The 15,585-nt window shown below is 42.5% G+C and overlaps 1 protein-coding gene across 1 annotated transcript in view; it reads left to right on the top strand.

Annotated features, from left to right (window-relative positions):
* BCHE (butyrylcholinesterase) overlaps positions 1–5,917 on the top strand; it is a 52,614-nt gene extending 46,697 nt beyond the window's left edge. The window contains exon 4 of the mRNA XM_033150585.1: positions 5,575–5,917. Coding sequence (XP_033006476.1) covers positions 5,575–5,699 — 125 coding nt within the window. The 3' untranslated portion in view covers positions 5,700–5,917. The remainder of the gene's footprint in view (positions 1–5,574) is intronic.
* Positions 5,918–15,585: the final 9,668 nt, after the last annotated feature.

Below are 15,585 nucleotides of genomic sequence, written 5' to 3'. Positions count from 1 at the left end.
TTTGTTGTCCATTGCAAGAGCACAGTCTGCTGAGAACATCTGCTGCATGAGTCCCGTTGAAATGAAAGGGTGAGAGAACAGCTGCATTCCTACACAGATTCCATTCATTTCAAAAGCAAAATATGGAAGTGTGATAGTCCCTTGGAATCAAACCCTACCAAGATCAGCAGGACTTTCATCTTAGTAAGGGTGCTAAAGGTTGCAGCCAGGAATGGATGGAATCTGTCATTTCTTTTTCAGTAATTAAGCCAAAAGAATTAGTTGCAGACTTTACTTGGTAATAAATTTATTGAGAGCCAGTTTGGTGTAGTGGTTAAGAGCGGCAGACTCGTAATCTGGGGAACCGGGTTCGTGTCTGCACTCCTCCACATGCAGCTGCTGGGTGACCTTGGGCTAGTCACACTTCTCTGAAGTCTCTCAGCCCCACTCACCTCACAGAGTGTTTGTTGTGGGGGAGGAAGGGAAAGGAGAATGTTAGCCGCTTTGAGACTCCTTTGGGTAGTGAAAAGCGGGATATCAAATCCAAACTCTTCTTCTTCTTCTTCTTCTTCTTCTTCTTCTTCTTCTTCTTCTTCTTCTTCTTCTTCTTCTAAATTTAGGCTGAAGTGCAGTCTTAGAAGCAGCAATGATGTGAGCCTTCTAAAAAGGACTGAGCAGACTTTGGGTTTGTCAGGACTACTTCAGGGTTTTTTCCCTACTAGAAATCCAAGATCTACCCACCAATGGGTTAAAATCCATTAGAATAAAGAACAGGGTGTCATTGCATCCAATGAAGCCATTATGCTCACAGAACACCTTCTGTTCACACAATGGAACTTCCTGTCCCTCTTGCCTCCTCACCCCTGCAGTTCCGCAGATCTGCCCTAGAGGATTCCATTGCACAAACAGAAGTTGCAGTAATGGGTAATGACAGAGTCATGAACTGTCTCCAGTTGTAAGGGGTTGAAGCTAAGACCCCATCTGCACTGTACATTTGAAGCACTATAATACCACTTTTAGGGACGTGGGTGGCACTGTGGTCTAAACCACTGAGCCTAGGGCTTGCTGATCGGAAGGTCGACGGTTCGTATCCCCACGACGGGGTGAGCTCCCGTTGCTCTGTCCCAGCTCCTGCCAACCTAGCAGTTCAAAAGCACATCAAAGTGCAAGTAGATTACCGTATTTTTCGTTCCATGAGATGCTCTGGACCATGGGAGGCACTTAGTTTTTAGGGGAGGAAAGCAAGGAAAAATTATTCTGAATCAAATGTTGTACTACACTGGTATTTAATAAACAACCGGTATATCAGCATAATATTTCAACCATGTAAAGTGAACAGCAGTCAACAGTGGCATTAAGAACCATCATCACTGTCATTAACAATTGAAGAGAGACTTTAAGGCTCGAGTACTCTTCTAGTCTTCTGTGAACCCCAAGAACTCATCAGTGCTAGAGTCAGAATTTAGGAAGTTCAGTTGCTCACAATCGCCAATAGAACTCCTAATGCCTCATTAACAACTGAAAAACACAACAATAGTGTAAAGGGTGAGCTGTGAAATCTTGCCTGAAAGGGAATACAAATCTTCCGCAGGCGCCGATCCCAGCGTCGCAGGTGGGGCAGTGGCAGAAGCGGGGACAGATGGAGGAGCAGCTCCTTTCAGCCGCTTGTCTGTCTGCCCCCGCCGCTGCTGCTGCCCCCCCCCCACAATGCAAGAGCTGGGATAGGAGTCTGCAGTTGGGAGAGGCGCTGGCTCCGGCGGCAGAGGCATCCCTCTGCTTGCGACTGCAGCAGCAGCCGAGGGATTCCACTGCCGTCCAGTGCCTCCTTTGCTCCATGGGATGCACAAACATTTCCCCTTGCTTTTTAGGAGGAAAAAAGTGCATCCCACGGAGAGAAAAATATGGTAATAGGTACTGCTCCGGCGGGAAGGTAAATGGTGTTTCCGTGCTCTGCTCTGGTTTCTCCAGAAGCGGCTTAGTCATGCTGGCCACCTGACCCGGAAGCTGTACGCCGGCTCCCTCGGCCAATAAAGCAAGATGAGCGCCGCAACCCCAGAGTCGTCTGCGACCGGACTTAACCGTCCAGTCTTTACCTTTACCTTTTTAATACCAATTCAACCAGTCATGGCTTCCCCAAAATAGTCCTGAGAACTCTAGTTTGTTAAGAGTGTGGAGAGTTACTTGGAGACCCCTATTCACTGCACAGAGCTTGTAGGCCCAAGAGTTCTCTGGGCCTACACATGCAGCTGCTGGGTGACCTTGGGCTAGTCACACTCTCAGCCCCACTCACCTCACAGAGTGTTTGTTGTGGGGGAGGAAGGGAAAGGGGAATGTGAGCCGTTTTGAGACTCCTTCGGGTAGTGATAAAGTGGGATATCAAATCCAAAACTCTCTCTCACTCTCTCTCTACTAAAGTGAGTAAGCTGTAAGAAGTTTACAGTGACGATGGCCACAAGTTTTGGTTTTGTTTTGGGTTTTGTTTTTGCTTTTTTTAAAAAGAATTACATAAATTTGTGGAATATAGATCTGTTTCTAGACATTAACCATGAGAGGCCAGTTAGGACATTCATAAGTAGAGGCAGTGCTCAGTATTGCATATCTGTTGGGAGAGGTACTTATACCTGGGCCCAGGTCTTTATCCAAAGTATGAAAGAGCTGCTGCAACATCTTCATTTTATTTCTCTTTGTTATGCTCGAATTCTCTTGTGTACTTATACTCAGCCAAGTGGCACATGTCATATCTTTATGTTGTGTTTGGGACTGTCTGTATCTCTGACAGCGAAAGCTAACAAATAAGCTGGCTTTGGTTGGTTGGTTTTTCAAATAGCTTTTATGCGTAAGGCTTCCTAGTGGAGAAAGAACGTAGCCATCTTCATCTGACACATTGTTTTCCATTTGACGTCTGAGAGATTTTATCATCTCTTGCATCATGACATCCCATCATATGTAGGATGTGGGAGACATTTAAGAACAAGCATCCTATGTGTGTGTTTTGTGTGAACCTGGACCAGTTTCAAGCAAGATGTGGGTATATCGTGAATCTGACGAAATGTTCCTTGTGATCATCTGACATTAACTCACGGAAATCATAACTGAAGACACCATCTGTTTGGAGCAACTGTATTGACGAGCAACTGTGCTGCATGTAACCAAATGTTCTGTGAAATAACCAATATCAGTAAGATATGCTTCTGTGTTACATAATAGGCCAGTAAAATAATCTCCAATAATGGGGACGTAAGATGAAAGGTGGAGCAGTAGCTGCAGTCCTATTCTTGAAATGTTCTTGGATCTGGTGTAACTTTATAGCAGCTCAACCTACACTGGCTTGCTTTATGCCAGCTTCTGGTGCATAGGATTACTCCCTAAATGTTGCAGATATCAATATTGCACAACTTGAAGTGACTGGATGCAAAAAAATACCTGACCCATTAGATTGTTCAAAACTTTACTTGTCGAACTTTCTTCAAAGCAGAACAAAAGCATCAAAGATACACCCAAATCATTCCATACAATATCTTGTGCAGTCCAGCACAAGCTCATCATCTTAGAAATAAAATATGACATACCCCAAACAGATCTAAAATCAGAGGTTTGTCTCTCCTTACACTTTCCATTTTGCCTGGAGCTGTTTTCACTCGCTGGAGAGGGTCATTTACATGTCCTTACTTCCACAGAGCATGGGAACAAAGATGAACTTGCAATTCAATACCTCTCATGTGATCTAAGGTTAAAACACCACGTCAGAGCTACCAGAGAACAATAACAATAGATAATTATCAACCTGTTTAGGCAGCTCAGAGAGCTATTCTTGACTGGATAATATTATGGATGCTTACCCTGTTCCTATTTCATATCCTAAATGAATACGTAGCATACATTTAAACCTCATTCCCTCCAAAATAATCCAGAAAACTGTAGTTTGTTAAGGGTGCTGTGTAAGGGGTAAATTACAGTTCCCAGGATTCTTGCAGTTGTGGTGAGTGCTTTAACTGATTGCTGTGATAACAGGGCTATTTCTCAGTGCTTGTTATTGCATATTCTTAGTAACTCTTAGTTGGCATCTGTCTGTCTCGGGAGACAATGGAGGAGTGCGCCTTTGAAGATTAAGTCAAACTGTTGGAGAATTACAGTGACCACTGTGGCTGTAGAGACCGATATGGGAGAGACATGCTTTGTTGCACCTGGGGCAATTTTGTGGTTTTTCTGCCACAGCTGCACCATGGAGTTTCTTCTCCCTATGCTCCTCACAGCGGTTATTCATTCTCTGGTCACTGCTTTGGATACATGACCTGATTGTCTGTTTCCAGCTGTTTTAAATGTCAAATAAACTGAACAAATAAGACTTTCCTTTTTTCAGGTCCATTTTTACTTGTTTTTTTTTTAAAAAAAAACAAACAACAACATATTGTTGCTATATTTAGGACACTGTTCTGCAACTGGGAATAGGTGATGTGTTTATTTGTTTTGTTTCCAGAAGGAAATACACTCCTTCTCCCTTATTCAAAGATGGGGAAACTGTGACCTTCCAGGTATTGTTGGACTACAGTCCCTATCATCCATGACCACTGACCATGCTGCCTGCGGCTTATGGGAGTTGGAGTCCAACATCATTTGGAAGGCCATAATGTGAGTGATTTCACTTTCTTGGGTTCCATGATCACTGCAGATGGTGACAGCAGTCACGAAATTAGAAGACGCCTGCTTCTTGGGAGAAAAGCAATGACAAACCTAGACAGCATCTTAAAAAGCAAAGACATCACCTTGCCGACAAAGGTCCGTATAGTTAAAGCTATGGTTTTCCCAGTAGTAATGTATGGAAGTGAGAGCTGGACCATCAAGAAGGCTGATCGCCGAAGAATTGATGCTTTTGAATTATGGTGCTGGAGGAGACTCTTGAGAGTCCCATGGACTGCAAGAAGATCAAACCTATCCATTCTCAAGGAAATCGGCACTGAGTGCTCACTAGAAGGACAGATCCTGAAGTTGAGGCTCCAGTACTTTGGCCACCTCATGAGAAGAGAAGACTCCCTGGAAAAGACCCTGATGTTGGGAAAGATGGAGGGCACAAGAAGAAGGGGACGACAGAGGATGAGATGGTTGGACAGTGTTCTCAAAGCTACTAACATGAGTTTGGCCAAACTGCGGGAGGCAGTGAAGGATAGGCGTGCCTGGCGTGCTCTGGTCCATGGGGTCATGAAGAGTCGGACACGACTGAATGACTGAACAACAACAACAACAATGTCCCCATACTAATTAGAAGCCAATGTCTGGACCCAAGTTACTAGTTGCCTATCCCTCATGAACTATACACTGTTTAGTAAATGTCAAAGGGGTGTAAATATTAAAAACGAAATTCCATATGATACTGTACATTGATCTGTAAGAATAATTATTCACACCAACCGATTATATCAAGATCTAGAGATAAAATGTTGCCCTTTCGGATTTGCAATAAATCAGGTGACAAAGGGGAGGGTGTAGTGCTGTGTGGTGTATTTAGAGGGAAATGGCATTGGTAATCAGAATTATTTTTCAATTAATGTACAAAGAGATTTAAATTTAGATTAATGCCACCCATTTCATGTTTTACAGGCAATATTGATGAAGCAGAACGAGAGTGGAAAGCAGGATTCCTTCGCTGGAACAATTACATGATGGACTGGAAAAATCAATTTAATGATTACACTAGTAAGAAGGAAAGCTGTGCAGGTCCCTAATTAAAAGTTCCAGCCTTTCTGGAATGCCTTCATTGTCAAAGATCAAGGCAAACACAGAGATAGCTAATGTAGCATATCCAGCAATAAGGCATGTTATGCAGGCTCAGTGACACGTCACAAATATACTTGTCTCCCAGGTCCATTTCTATTTATATCAATAAATGTTATAAAGTGCTTCCCCCCTTTGAAGCTTTGAGAAATGAAAATCAGGCCAAGTGTGATTATCGTTAGATGTCTAATGGCCCCGATCCAACTCTAGCCACATGGGTAGTTGTACAAGCATGAGGATGGAGATTTGATTGCACATCAGGAATTGCAACCCATTCCAAGTGATGCAGTACAGACAGATGACAACCTTCTCCGGGTGTGTATTTATCTGTCCTTCTGAACACACAGCTCATTTATGGCTGTTGTTCCCAATCCAGGAAGTAGCACAAATGCGTAAGCCTATTTGTATACATGTGTCTTCTGAGCTGGATTGCGGCAAGTAAGTTTCAGCGGGAATAAATATTTGTTGTATGTTGACAGATAAATGCAACATTTCTTTCACCGTAAAGGACACAGCAGAAATATCAGTATTCTAGAACACTGCCATCAAAAGCTCCATTGGCTCAGATCTCCAACTGCAATGTCACAACATTTTAATCCTGCTTCAGCTGTAATTTACTTGTTAGGAGTATATCAAGAGTTGCCAATGTTACAGGAAATAAAAAAAGATGCAATTTTCTTGTTAAGTCAAAAGAGGCTTTTAAAACTGACTGTCTCGCTCCTTGAAAACTAAACATTCTGGAGACCCAAATGCTCATTGTCAAATTATACCAATTTTCCCAACAGAGAACAGAATTATTTCTTGACACTGTCACTGAATCAAAGGAGAGCTATTCAGGCAAACCATTCTTCACCCCTTCACCCTCTTCCACTGGAGCATATCATCTGCTGACAAAGAGCACTCTTTCTATTATCAGGTGCTTATCTGGCACTTTTAATTTGGAAAGTGCTTTGAAATCATCAATTTATCTGGTCTCCCAACATCCTTCTGCAGTAGGTAGGAATGGATGGATAAGGGAGAAAACCTATGGTGAGATCCCCCGGGATGAGCAGCTTAGGATACAATGGAACTGTGGATCAGACAGCTGATTCTTCGTTCAGCTGGTGTTATCCCTCCAACCCTGGCTGAGCCCAAGATATGCTGGTGTGACTTGCTCAGCTGACTGAACCAGGCAGTGTAAGTTTCCCAAAAGGGATTTGGCTTTTTCATGATGGGATCAGGACCAGAGGGTGGATTTAGGCCTCCTAAACCCATTCATCTCAGGCAACCTGGGCATAGAACACTATTTTAAAAGCTTGATTTCCTTCTGCCAGGCTTATGCAGAGCAGGAGGAGCAGCCCCGCTTTTGAACAGGATTTGGATCTGGTGTAACTTTCCATCAACTTAATTTACAGCAGCTTCCTTTATGCTGGCTTCTTGTGTGTAAAAGATTGCTCCCTTAATGCCACTTAAATCTCACCGTCTGTTCACTTAAATCTGACAGTCTGTTCATCCCATCAGGTCTTTCTTCTCCACCCCAGGATAATCTCAATGGAGTTCGGTACCAACTTTGAATCCCCAGGCACCTTACCAAGGTTTCGGCCTGGCAAATTGCAGATTGCTAGTTTAGAACGTTGCAAGCTTTTCATTTCACCTTTCCTTTGAAATGAGGAGTATATTTTGAAAGTAAGACTCTCCAAATTTTATAGACAATCACATGTTTTAAAAATAATAATGAAAGGAGAGGTTGTGGACAAAAGCAAACCAAATAACCATAATAAAATTCACTGTAAAACCATTCAGCTGAGATGTTGGTGTGTCTGTGTTGATGATCTCTGTATATGGTGTAATGTTATTGGTTGGAGTTTTTTTTTAAAGATACGTCAGGGGATGCTTAGAAAATAATCATAACAAATATCGCACCGTCCACTCAATACAGCAATTCTACTTGGTTGCATTCTACACTAAGGGGGCAATCCTATGGAGAAGATCTGCCAGGTGGGGCAGCTTATGATGCCTTAGATATTTGGCTCAGCTGGCTGATTCCTAGCTCAGCTGGCCTTGGACAGCATTAAGTTCTCAACTCCAGCTCAACTTAAGATACATGGCTCAGCTGGGGATCAGTTGACCGAGCCACAGCTGGCTGAGCTGAGACCAGTGTAAGTTCTCCAAAAGAGGTCTGATGCAGGTAGGGCTATAGAAGGACACTATTTCAAGGCTTGTTTTCCCATTGCCAGGCTTAGGAAGAGCGGCAGCAGTCCCAAGGTTGAATGGGACTTCTTGTGCACAGGACTTCTCCCTTGCTGGAATGTGTCCAATGTCCATTTACTTTTTTAGCCCAAGGACCACTTTCCTTTCTGAACAACCTTCTGAGGACAGTGTGTCAGGGGTGGGCAGGGCGAGAGGCATGAGCAGAGCAATGCATGTTCATTCTGCCATTGTACAGTAGCTTGCTTTCTCTACAGACTCCCACACTCCTCGCTGTCCTCCATCCAGTCATTATCAGAGTTCAAGGACACATTCCAGCCAAGGCAAAAACACTCAAGGAAGGTGCAAAGAACAACTGGTGACAGGTGTTGCACAGGAGGGTGGTTGGCCTGGGAAGAATCCTGAAGCAACATACAGTAGCCTGCAGGGCTGCATTTGATCCCGGAGTCTGAGATTTCCCCACACTGTTATAGGTGGAGATGAACACCAAGGTTGGTCAAACACACATTTTTGTATTTTCCTACATCCCCCCCCTTCACACACAGTATTCAACTTTTGTTTATGTACAGGTAACAGGCATATGGAAAATTGGAAGTCCTTTTCCCCCTTTATTGTTTCTTTTCCCTTTCCCCCTTTTCCTTCCTGCTTCTTTTTCTTACTTTTACTTTTCTTCTTTTTCTTCTTTGGTGTCCTCTGCTCAGGGCATTGATTGGGGCCCAGGGATTGTCCACCCATGGGTGCGGTAGATGGTTGATGGAGGGACCCTGGGTGGGAAGCAGGGAAATATTGGTCCCCCTGGGGTGAGCGGCTGGGAGGAGAAAGGAAATATCCTATGTGAAAGCTGGGATTAGCTACTACTTTCTGGCATGGTAAGGGTCAAGAACTACCTTTAAGTGAGGTCTCGGTATTCTATTTGTAATTTTTGTATATGTCTTTGTTGTTTTTATTTACATTAGTTTTCTATATCTTACTGTTTTGTGAAAACCTTTAATAAAAATCTTGACATTCAAAGCCAGGGACTTTTTTTCAGCCGGAACTTAGTTCCTGCACCTCTCAGGTGGGCACCATTGCCATTATGAGAGAGGTGTTCATGGTGAGTTCCAGCATTTTTTCCCCTTGAAAAATAGCACTGATTATTTTTGGCACATGAGAAATAACATACAAACTTCTCTCCTCCCTCTTGCCAGTGAAAATACAACAATAATAATCCAAATAACTAATAATTTGTTGACTTTCCTTGACACCCCAAATCTGTTGCCTGAGGCAGTCAACTCTCTCTGCCTAATTGTAGGGCTGATCTAAGCAATCACTGTTTTGTAAGAATCAAGTTTGTGATAGACATGTATAGTGTTTTAGAAGGTGTCTTTCAGTAATGTTAAACAGCAGTCTGGAGAGGATAGCAAGACCAGGGGGCAGAAAACCTTGACTTCAAGTTCTGAGTGGTAGACATTGAACGCTCAACATCAACTTTCATCTTTCCCAGTGATCTACTATTTCTGCAGGCCATCTTCCCACAGACTTCTAATGAACTGCCCCTTCATGTTATTTCCTGCGAGTTTTCTGCTAAACGTTTCCCGAATATTCTCTGACAGCTGATCTGCAGTAGCAATTAGTTTCTGACACAAACTGGCAAGCAGCTATTAGCTTTGGCAGTATTTAATTGATAGATTGCAGTAGGGTTTGCAATAAATTTCAGTACTTTTTTTGTATTATTAACTTCCGTTGTTTATTTACAGCACAATTTTATGCTCCTTTATTCAGTTCCACTGAGATGAATTTGGAAGTCAAATTTCATTTCAGGAATGACTAAGGTCAAAATTTTGAAATCCAAATCCAAATGATGACAATTAAAAGTTCACTAAATTTTGAAATTCAAAATGGAAAAGCACACCATTTGGGGGCTCATTAGCTGTAAATCCCTGATTTGCTTTCTTTCCATAATAATGATGGACCTGCCATTTGTTGATTCCGTATTTCAATTTAAGGTCCTTCAATCATGCTGTGTGTGGGAGGGGGTCTTGAATCCTTACACTGAGAAGACTTTAACTGTTAGCACTACTTTTGGTGTTCTCCAAATCCTTCCATGACAATCACATATGTAACAAAACCATTACAACAACAGGGTCATGTGTTTAGCAAGGGAACAAATAGCTGTTCTCACTTTAGCATAAAATACTTAGAAGAGCCTTGCACATGATTGCACTGCTAAATATAATAATTACAATACCAACAACGGTTTGCATCAACATCAGTCTTAGAACATGCCCTTTGAAATTAATGGACATGACTAACTTAGGTCCATTAATTTCAATGGGTTTACTCTGAGTAGAACTTATTTGCAGACAACCCATCAATAACAATAGGTGATGTCTAACTAACTCACTGAAAGCAATGGACTTGATTCCATTGAATTGAATTCAGTATTGAAATTAATGGACATTATGTATAATAATAATAATAATAATAAATTTTTATTTATACCCCGCCCTTCCCAGCCAAAAACCGGGCTCAGGGCGGCTAACACTCATTAAAATCACAGCATAAACATAAACACGATCAATTTAAAATAACAGATTAAAATACAAATTTAAAAATTCAATAATTAAAACTGCAGTCTCATTTTTAAATAACCCACCAATAAAAATGAAGCATAAATATCAAGTAGAAGCTAACCCAAAGGCCAGGTGGAACAGCTCCGTCTTGCAGGCCCTGCGGAAAGATGCCAAATCCCGCAGGGCCCTGGTCTCTTGTGATAGACTGTTCCACCAAGTCGGGGCCAATACTGAGAAGGCCCTGGCTCTAGTTGAGGCCAACCTAGCATCTTTGTTGCTCGGGACCTCCAAAAGATTATTATTTGAGGACCTTAAGGTCCTACACGGGACATACCAGGAGAGGCGGTCCCTTAGGTACGAGGGTCCTAAGCCGCATAGGGCTTTAAAGGTCAAAACCAGCACCTTAAACCTGACCCTGTACTCCACCGGGAGCCAGTGCAGCTGGTGAAGCACTGGATGAATGTGGTCCCGCGGCAAAGACCCGGTAAGGAGCCTCGCCGCGGCATTCTGCACCTGCTGGAGTTTCTGGGTCAGAGTTTCACTGGGTCTTCTCCCAGTAGAACTTAGTGGGGTGCAACTCATTGATTTCAATGGGTCTACTCTAATATTAATTTTATTTTATTGCATATTGACTGTGAAATGTTTTGTGGATCACTAACTGGTGGGAAAGTAGGATATGAATGCAGCAGAAACAATGCATAAATTGATCCTGAACTTGACTCTGAATTCTGTATGTCTGTGATAGCTTTTCAATTGATAGTTGCACTTTCTGTGGGTTAAAAATGACTGAGTTGACTACGTTTGCTCATGTACTGACAGTGGCTGCCTTTGTCTATGTGCAACACTTCCCACCAACCACGGAGACGCACGTGCAAAGCAGGATATCATGTCTATTTTTACCAACATGCTTCTGCTTCCAGTGCCAGTGAAGAGTAGCCCCGAGGCCAATAAATCTGTCTGCTTTTGGCCAGCTCAGAGTTACAAAAAACCAAGCACCTGTGGTACAGACATTTGCAGCTGGATATGTTTATCAAGCCAGATCCATCTGCATTAAAGGCTTGCATGCCAATGGATTTGCAGTGGGTGGACTGGGAACTTGAATCCATAAGATAAAATCCCTGGAATAATTTAGAAGAATCTCCCTCCCTCTCTTGTGCATGCTCTGTTTTTTTATCTGTAACCAATCATTTACATATGTGGGTGTTGCTGTTTTTGTTTGGGGCTGGATAATGCTATGCAATTGTTCCTAGAAAGTTGCTGATAAAGGGGTAATTTAACTGGTGGCAGACACTGTGTCTTTTGTTTTGTCGTTGGTTGGTACCATGCCAGCTCTGAAGTGTGCACCATCTACAACACCTTAAACTAGTTCACCAGTATTTTTCTCTTTCTCTCTCTGCATGAGGAACCTTGCAACTCATAATTCTGTAGTGTGGGGTTGCTGAATAACTAGGGAGGAGAAACACCTGCCCCTCAAAAAAGTGGTCAGGTGTTTGCTTGCCTGTCAGCTGAACAAAGATCCCCACACTGGATCCCAAGGGGATCTAGTCACGGTACTGCTACTTTCGGTAGCAGCCCTGTGCCATTTGTCACGTCTAGCTCTGCCCTCAGTTTGGAACAGTGCATTCCTTCTCAGACCATGTGGGTTAGAGTGCTAGACTAAGACCTGAGGGCATCCCTGTTCAATGAAGTTCTCTGTGTGCCCTTGGGACAGTCACTGCTGCTCAGCCCAACTTACCTCACAGGGTTTTTGAGAGGATAAAATGGGGAAGATGACAACCATGTACACTACCTGGAGCAGCTTGGGAGAAAGATGGAAAGTAAATAAAATGAACAGATAATCCCTTGTGGGAGAAATGTCAAATGGCAGGACATAAAGGAGTTTTCTTGCCATAGGAGACAACTCCTAAGGTCCAAGGAAGGACACTTCAGGGCCACCAATAAAATATTTGAGGGGGGCAAATCCCCTCCCCAAAATTGATGGTCATTGCAATTAAAATGGTGTCCGTGTGTGACCAATTGTGCAGAGAGTGGCTTACTTGCTCCCCATATATTATTCTAGTTGGCACCCCTGTGCTTGTGTGCGAGAGAGCGCTGATAACATCTACCTATTGCCTTATGAAGCATTATTGTGGGGAGTAAGGACAGGAAACAACATATCCAATTCCTTCGGACTTGTGGAAATCTGGAAATGGGGATGTGTGGAATTGCCCTCCTCAAAACAAACAAACAAACAAACAAACAAAAACCATCCACATCCACAGGCAGTGTGAGAGAGATTTCAGTGGTTTGGGGAAGGGGGCTATTTCATAGTCATAGCTGCTGCTTTCCCCCACTTTACTTTTTAAAGGCCACCTCAAGTTCGAGGTGATACATCTCTGAATGTTGACTGCCTGGAATCACAGGTGGGGAGGGGGCCATTGCACCTTAGACTTGCAGGCTTCCCCCGGGCATCTGGTTGGCTGCTGTGGCCACAGGATGCTGGACTGGATGGGCCATTTCTTATGTTCTTATTTTCCCTGTTTTCACTTCCCTGAATTTCACCCACCCAAAATCTCCAAGGCACTGTAGAAGGAAGGGAAAAAAATCCCCAAACCAGGCTTCATGAAAAGCATTGCTCTTCTCTGCTCTTGGCCACTTGTTCCCGGTCTTTAATGTTGAACTTTTGTAAGTGCAAAAACGATCTCAGATCTTTTGGTTGAAATATCCCCAGTTCACAGTGACATGCTTCAGTTGCAAAGATATACCTCTTTATGAGCTTGTTCTCTATTTCTGCTTTTTAATTTATAGCCAGCCTCCAGCTTTCCAATGATGGATTCCATCACATGCTTCTCTGTTCCCTTCCACGTCTAAAGCTTCCCACACTCATCTGTTCTTTGTCCAAGATAAATGTTCGGAATCTTTCCATTCAGTCAACTATTCTCTCTCCATATTTCAGCTTCACCCAATTCCTTTTCAGCTGGCATTAAATTCAGCTTTGTTTACATAAGAAAGCTCAACCATATTTTATTCCCCCCCCCCAAAAAAATCATTTTATCTCTTAGAAGCTTTCCATTTTTGGTCAAGCACATTTTCTTTTGGCTTTTTTAAATTCCATTTTTCTTTTCCATTTAAGCCTGACACCATTTTTTTTTTTTTTAAAAAAAAAAGAATAAATGGATCATTTGGTTCAATTTACTCTCCCCCTCTTAGGTGTTCATTCATACAGCACAGCTGTAAATTACACCCATGCTGAAAACTGTAGCACCAGAAAGGCTTCGTTCTCGTGCTCTTTTTGGGGTTTATGCACAGGATCAGACACCTGAGAACAATTAAGCACAAACCATATAGTTTTCAACAGTGCACATTTCTTTAAACTGATACTGCCCCCTCCTCTCCCTCTAAATGATGCCTCATGGTGCTCAACAACATCCTCTGCTTCCTGATTTTCTCAAGCCACATGACCCATAGCTGTCAACATTTCCCTTTTTTGCGGGAAATTCCCTTATTATAGCAGTGGGGAACAGCAGGGAGGGTTGACAGCTATGTCATGACCCCAGAGGAATCTGCTTTTTTCTGAGTCAAACCATTGGTCCATCTAGCTGAGTACTGTCTACACTGACTGGTACTATGCTCTTGTTCAGGATGCCACCAGCCAGCCATGTCATCTTCAAGGAAACACCATCCCATTCTTTTTCTTCCATTTCCCCTCACCCCACTTCAACAATCAGCTAGCATTCCATGGCAATAGAAAACACTCAGTCCTCATTGAGCTATTTTTGGTCCTTTCCCATAAGATTCCCTCCCTCTAAAGATTACTTCTGCAAGCTTGCCAATACTTGACCATAGATGGTGCCATTTTGACTACATACAATCCTTCACATGTTTTCTCAGAAGTAAGCCCTACTGAGTATAACAGGGCTTACTGTGTATAGGATTGCACACTTGGACAACTGAATTGACTGGTAGTATATAGAAGAGGGGTGGAGAACTTGTGGCATTCCAGATATTGCTGAACTACAGCTTCCATCTTTCCTCACCATTGTCCAGGATGTCTGGGGATAATGGGCGATGAGGCTGGTCGTAGATTCCCCACCTCTGGACCACACCATCTTGAGTCAGTTTCCACTTTGCAGGGCCATAAGATAGTCCTCCTAACCCTTTCTCTTTAGCAATCTTTCACTGGAGGTGAATAGCTTCTCAATTGCCTGGGCACATTGCTGAGATCTAGAAAAAGCATCCCATCATCTCGCTGGTCCTTTCTCCATTAGCATATATAAATGCACAAGCAGAAGACAAGTGCTCATCCCTTTGCGTTCTTATCTAATTTATTCTTGAATTTCACCAGCTAATGTGTGAGACACTAATAATAGAATAAATGCACAAATGATGTAGGTGGTTCTTTCAGTTCAGGACTGTGGTGGTTAATTCTTTCAGTTTATAAAGTATTTAAAGTCTCAGTTATACAGAGCACTGGTAGAAGTGTGTAGGCAGAAAGCAGTTATCTCTGCACCTCTCAATCTCCCAAATTAAATCTATTCTTGCTGCATGGCTAATCACTTTCAGGGCATCTCATCACCCATCTCTTTATTACCAACTGCATTATTTTATTTTATTTTTGGTTCAGAAATAGATATGTATATTTTAGTGGAGTCCTAGATTGATCTGATTTTGTTATCTCAACTCACATGAGTATTAGGGGTTAACCTGGTCTAACTCCAAGGGATGTGATGGATCATCTATCAGAGATTGTTTAGAAAGTAATTCACATGGATTTTTATCTAGGCCTGCAGGAAGCCAGTTGAATTAAACATCCAAAGTGATATTTCTGAAATATTAAACCTTCTCCCACTCACTAATTATAGAGCAGTGCACTGTATAGATGCTATCAGCTGGAGATCTAGAAGTGATTCAGTAATGCTGATAGGTGCATGGCCATTAAGATATTTGTTTCAAATCAGGAGAAATACTAATAAGTAATCAGTGGTGACAAAGGAGGAATAATGTCATTTCTTTTTCTGTTTGCTGTTGTGATGGCTTGTCATCCTTTATTTTATGTTGGTGCATGGAAATATTGAAAACACATTGCAGAAAATGTGTCTTGACTATTACAGACAATTGA

The sequence above is a fragment of the Lacerta agilis genome, chromosome 5, assembly GCF_009819535.1.
Source record: "Lacerta agilis isolate rLacAgi1 chromosome 5, rLacAgi1.pri, whole genome shotgun sequence".
NCBI classification, from domain to species: domain Eukaryota; kingdom Metazoa; phylum Chordata; class Lepidosauria; order Squamata; family Lacertidae; genus Lacerta; species Lacerta agilis.
Note: the sequence above shows the minus strand (reverse complement) of the source record. Positions and strands in the feature narration are given on the sequence as shown.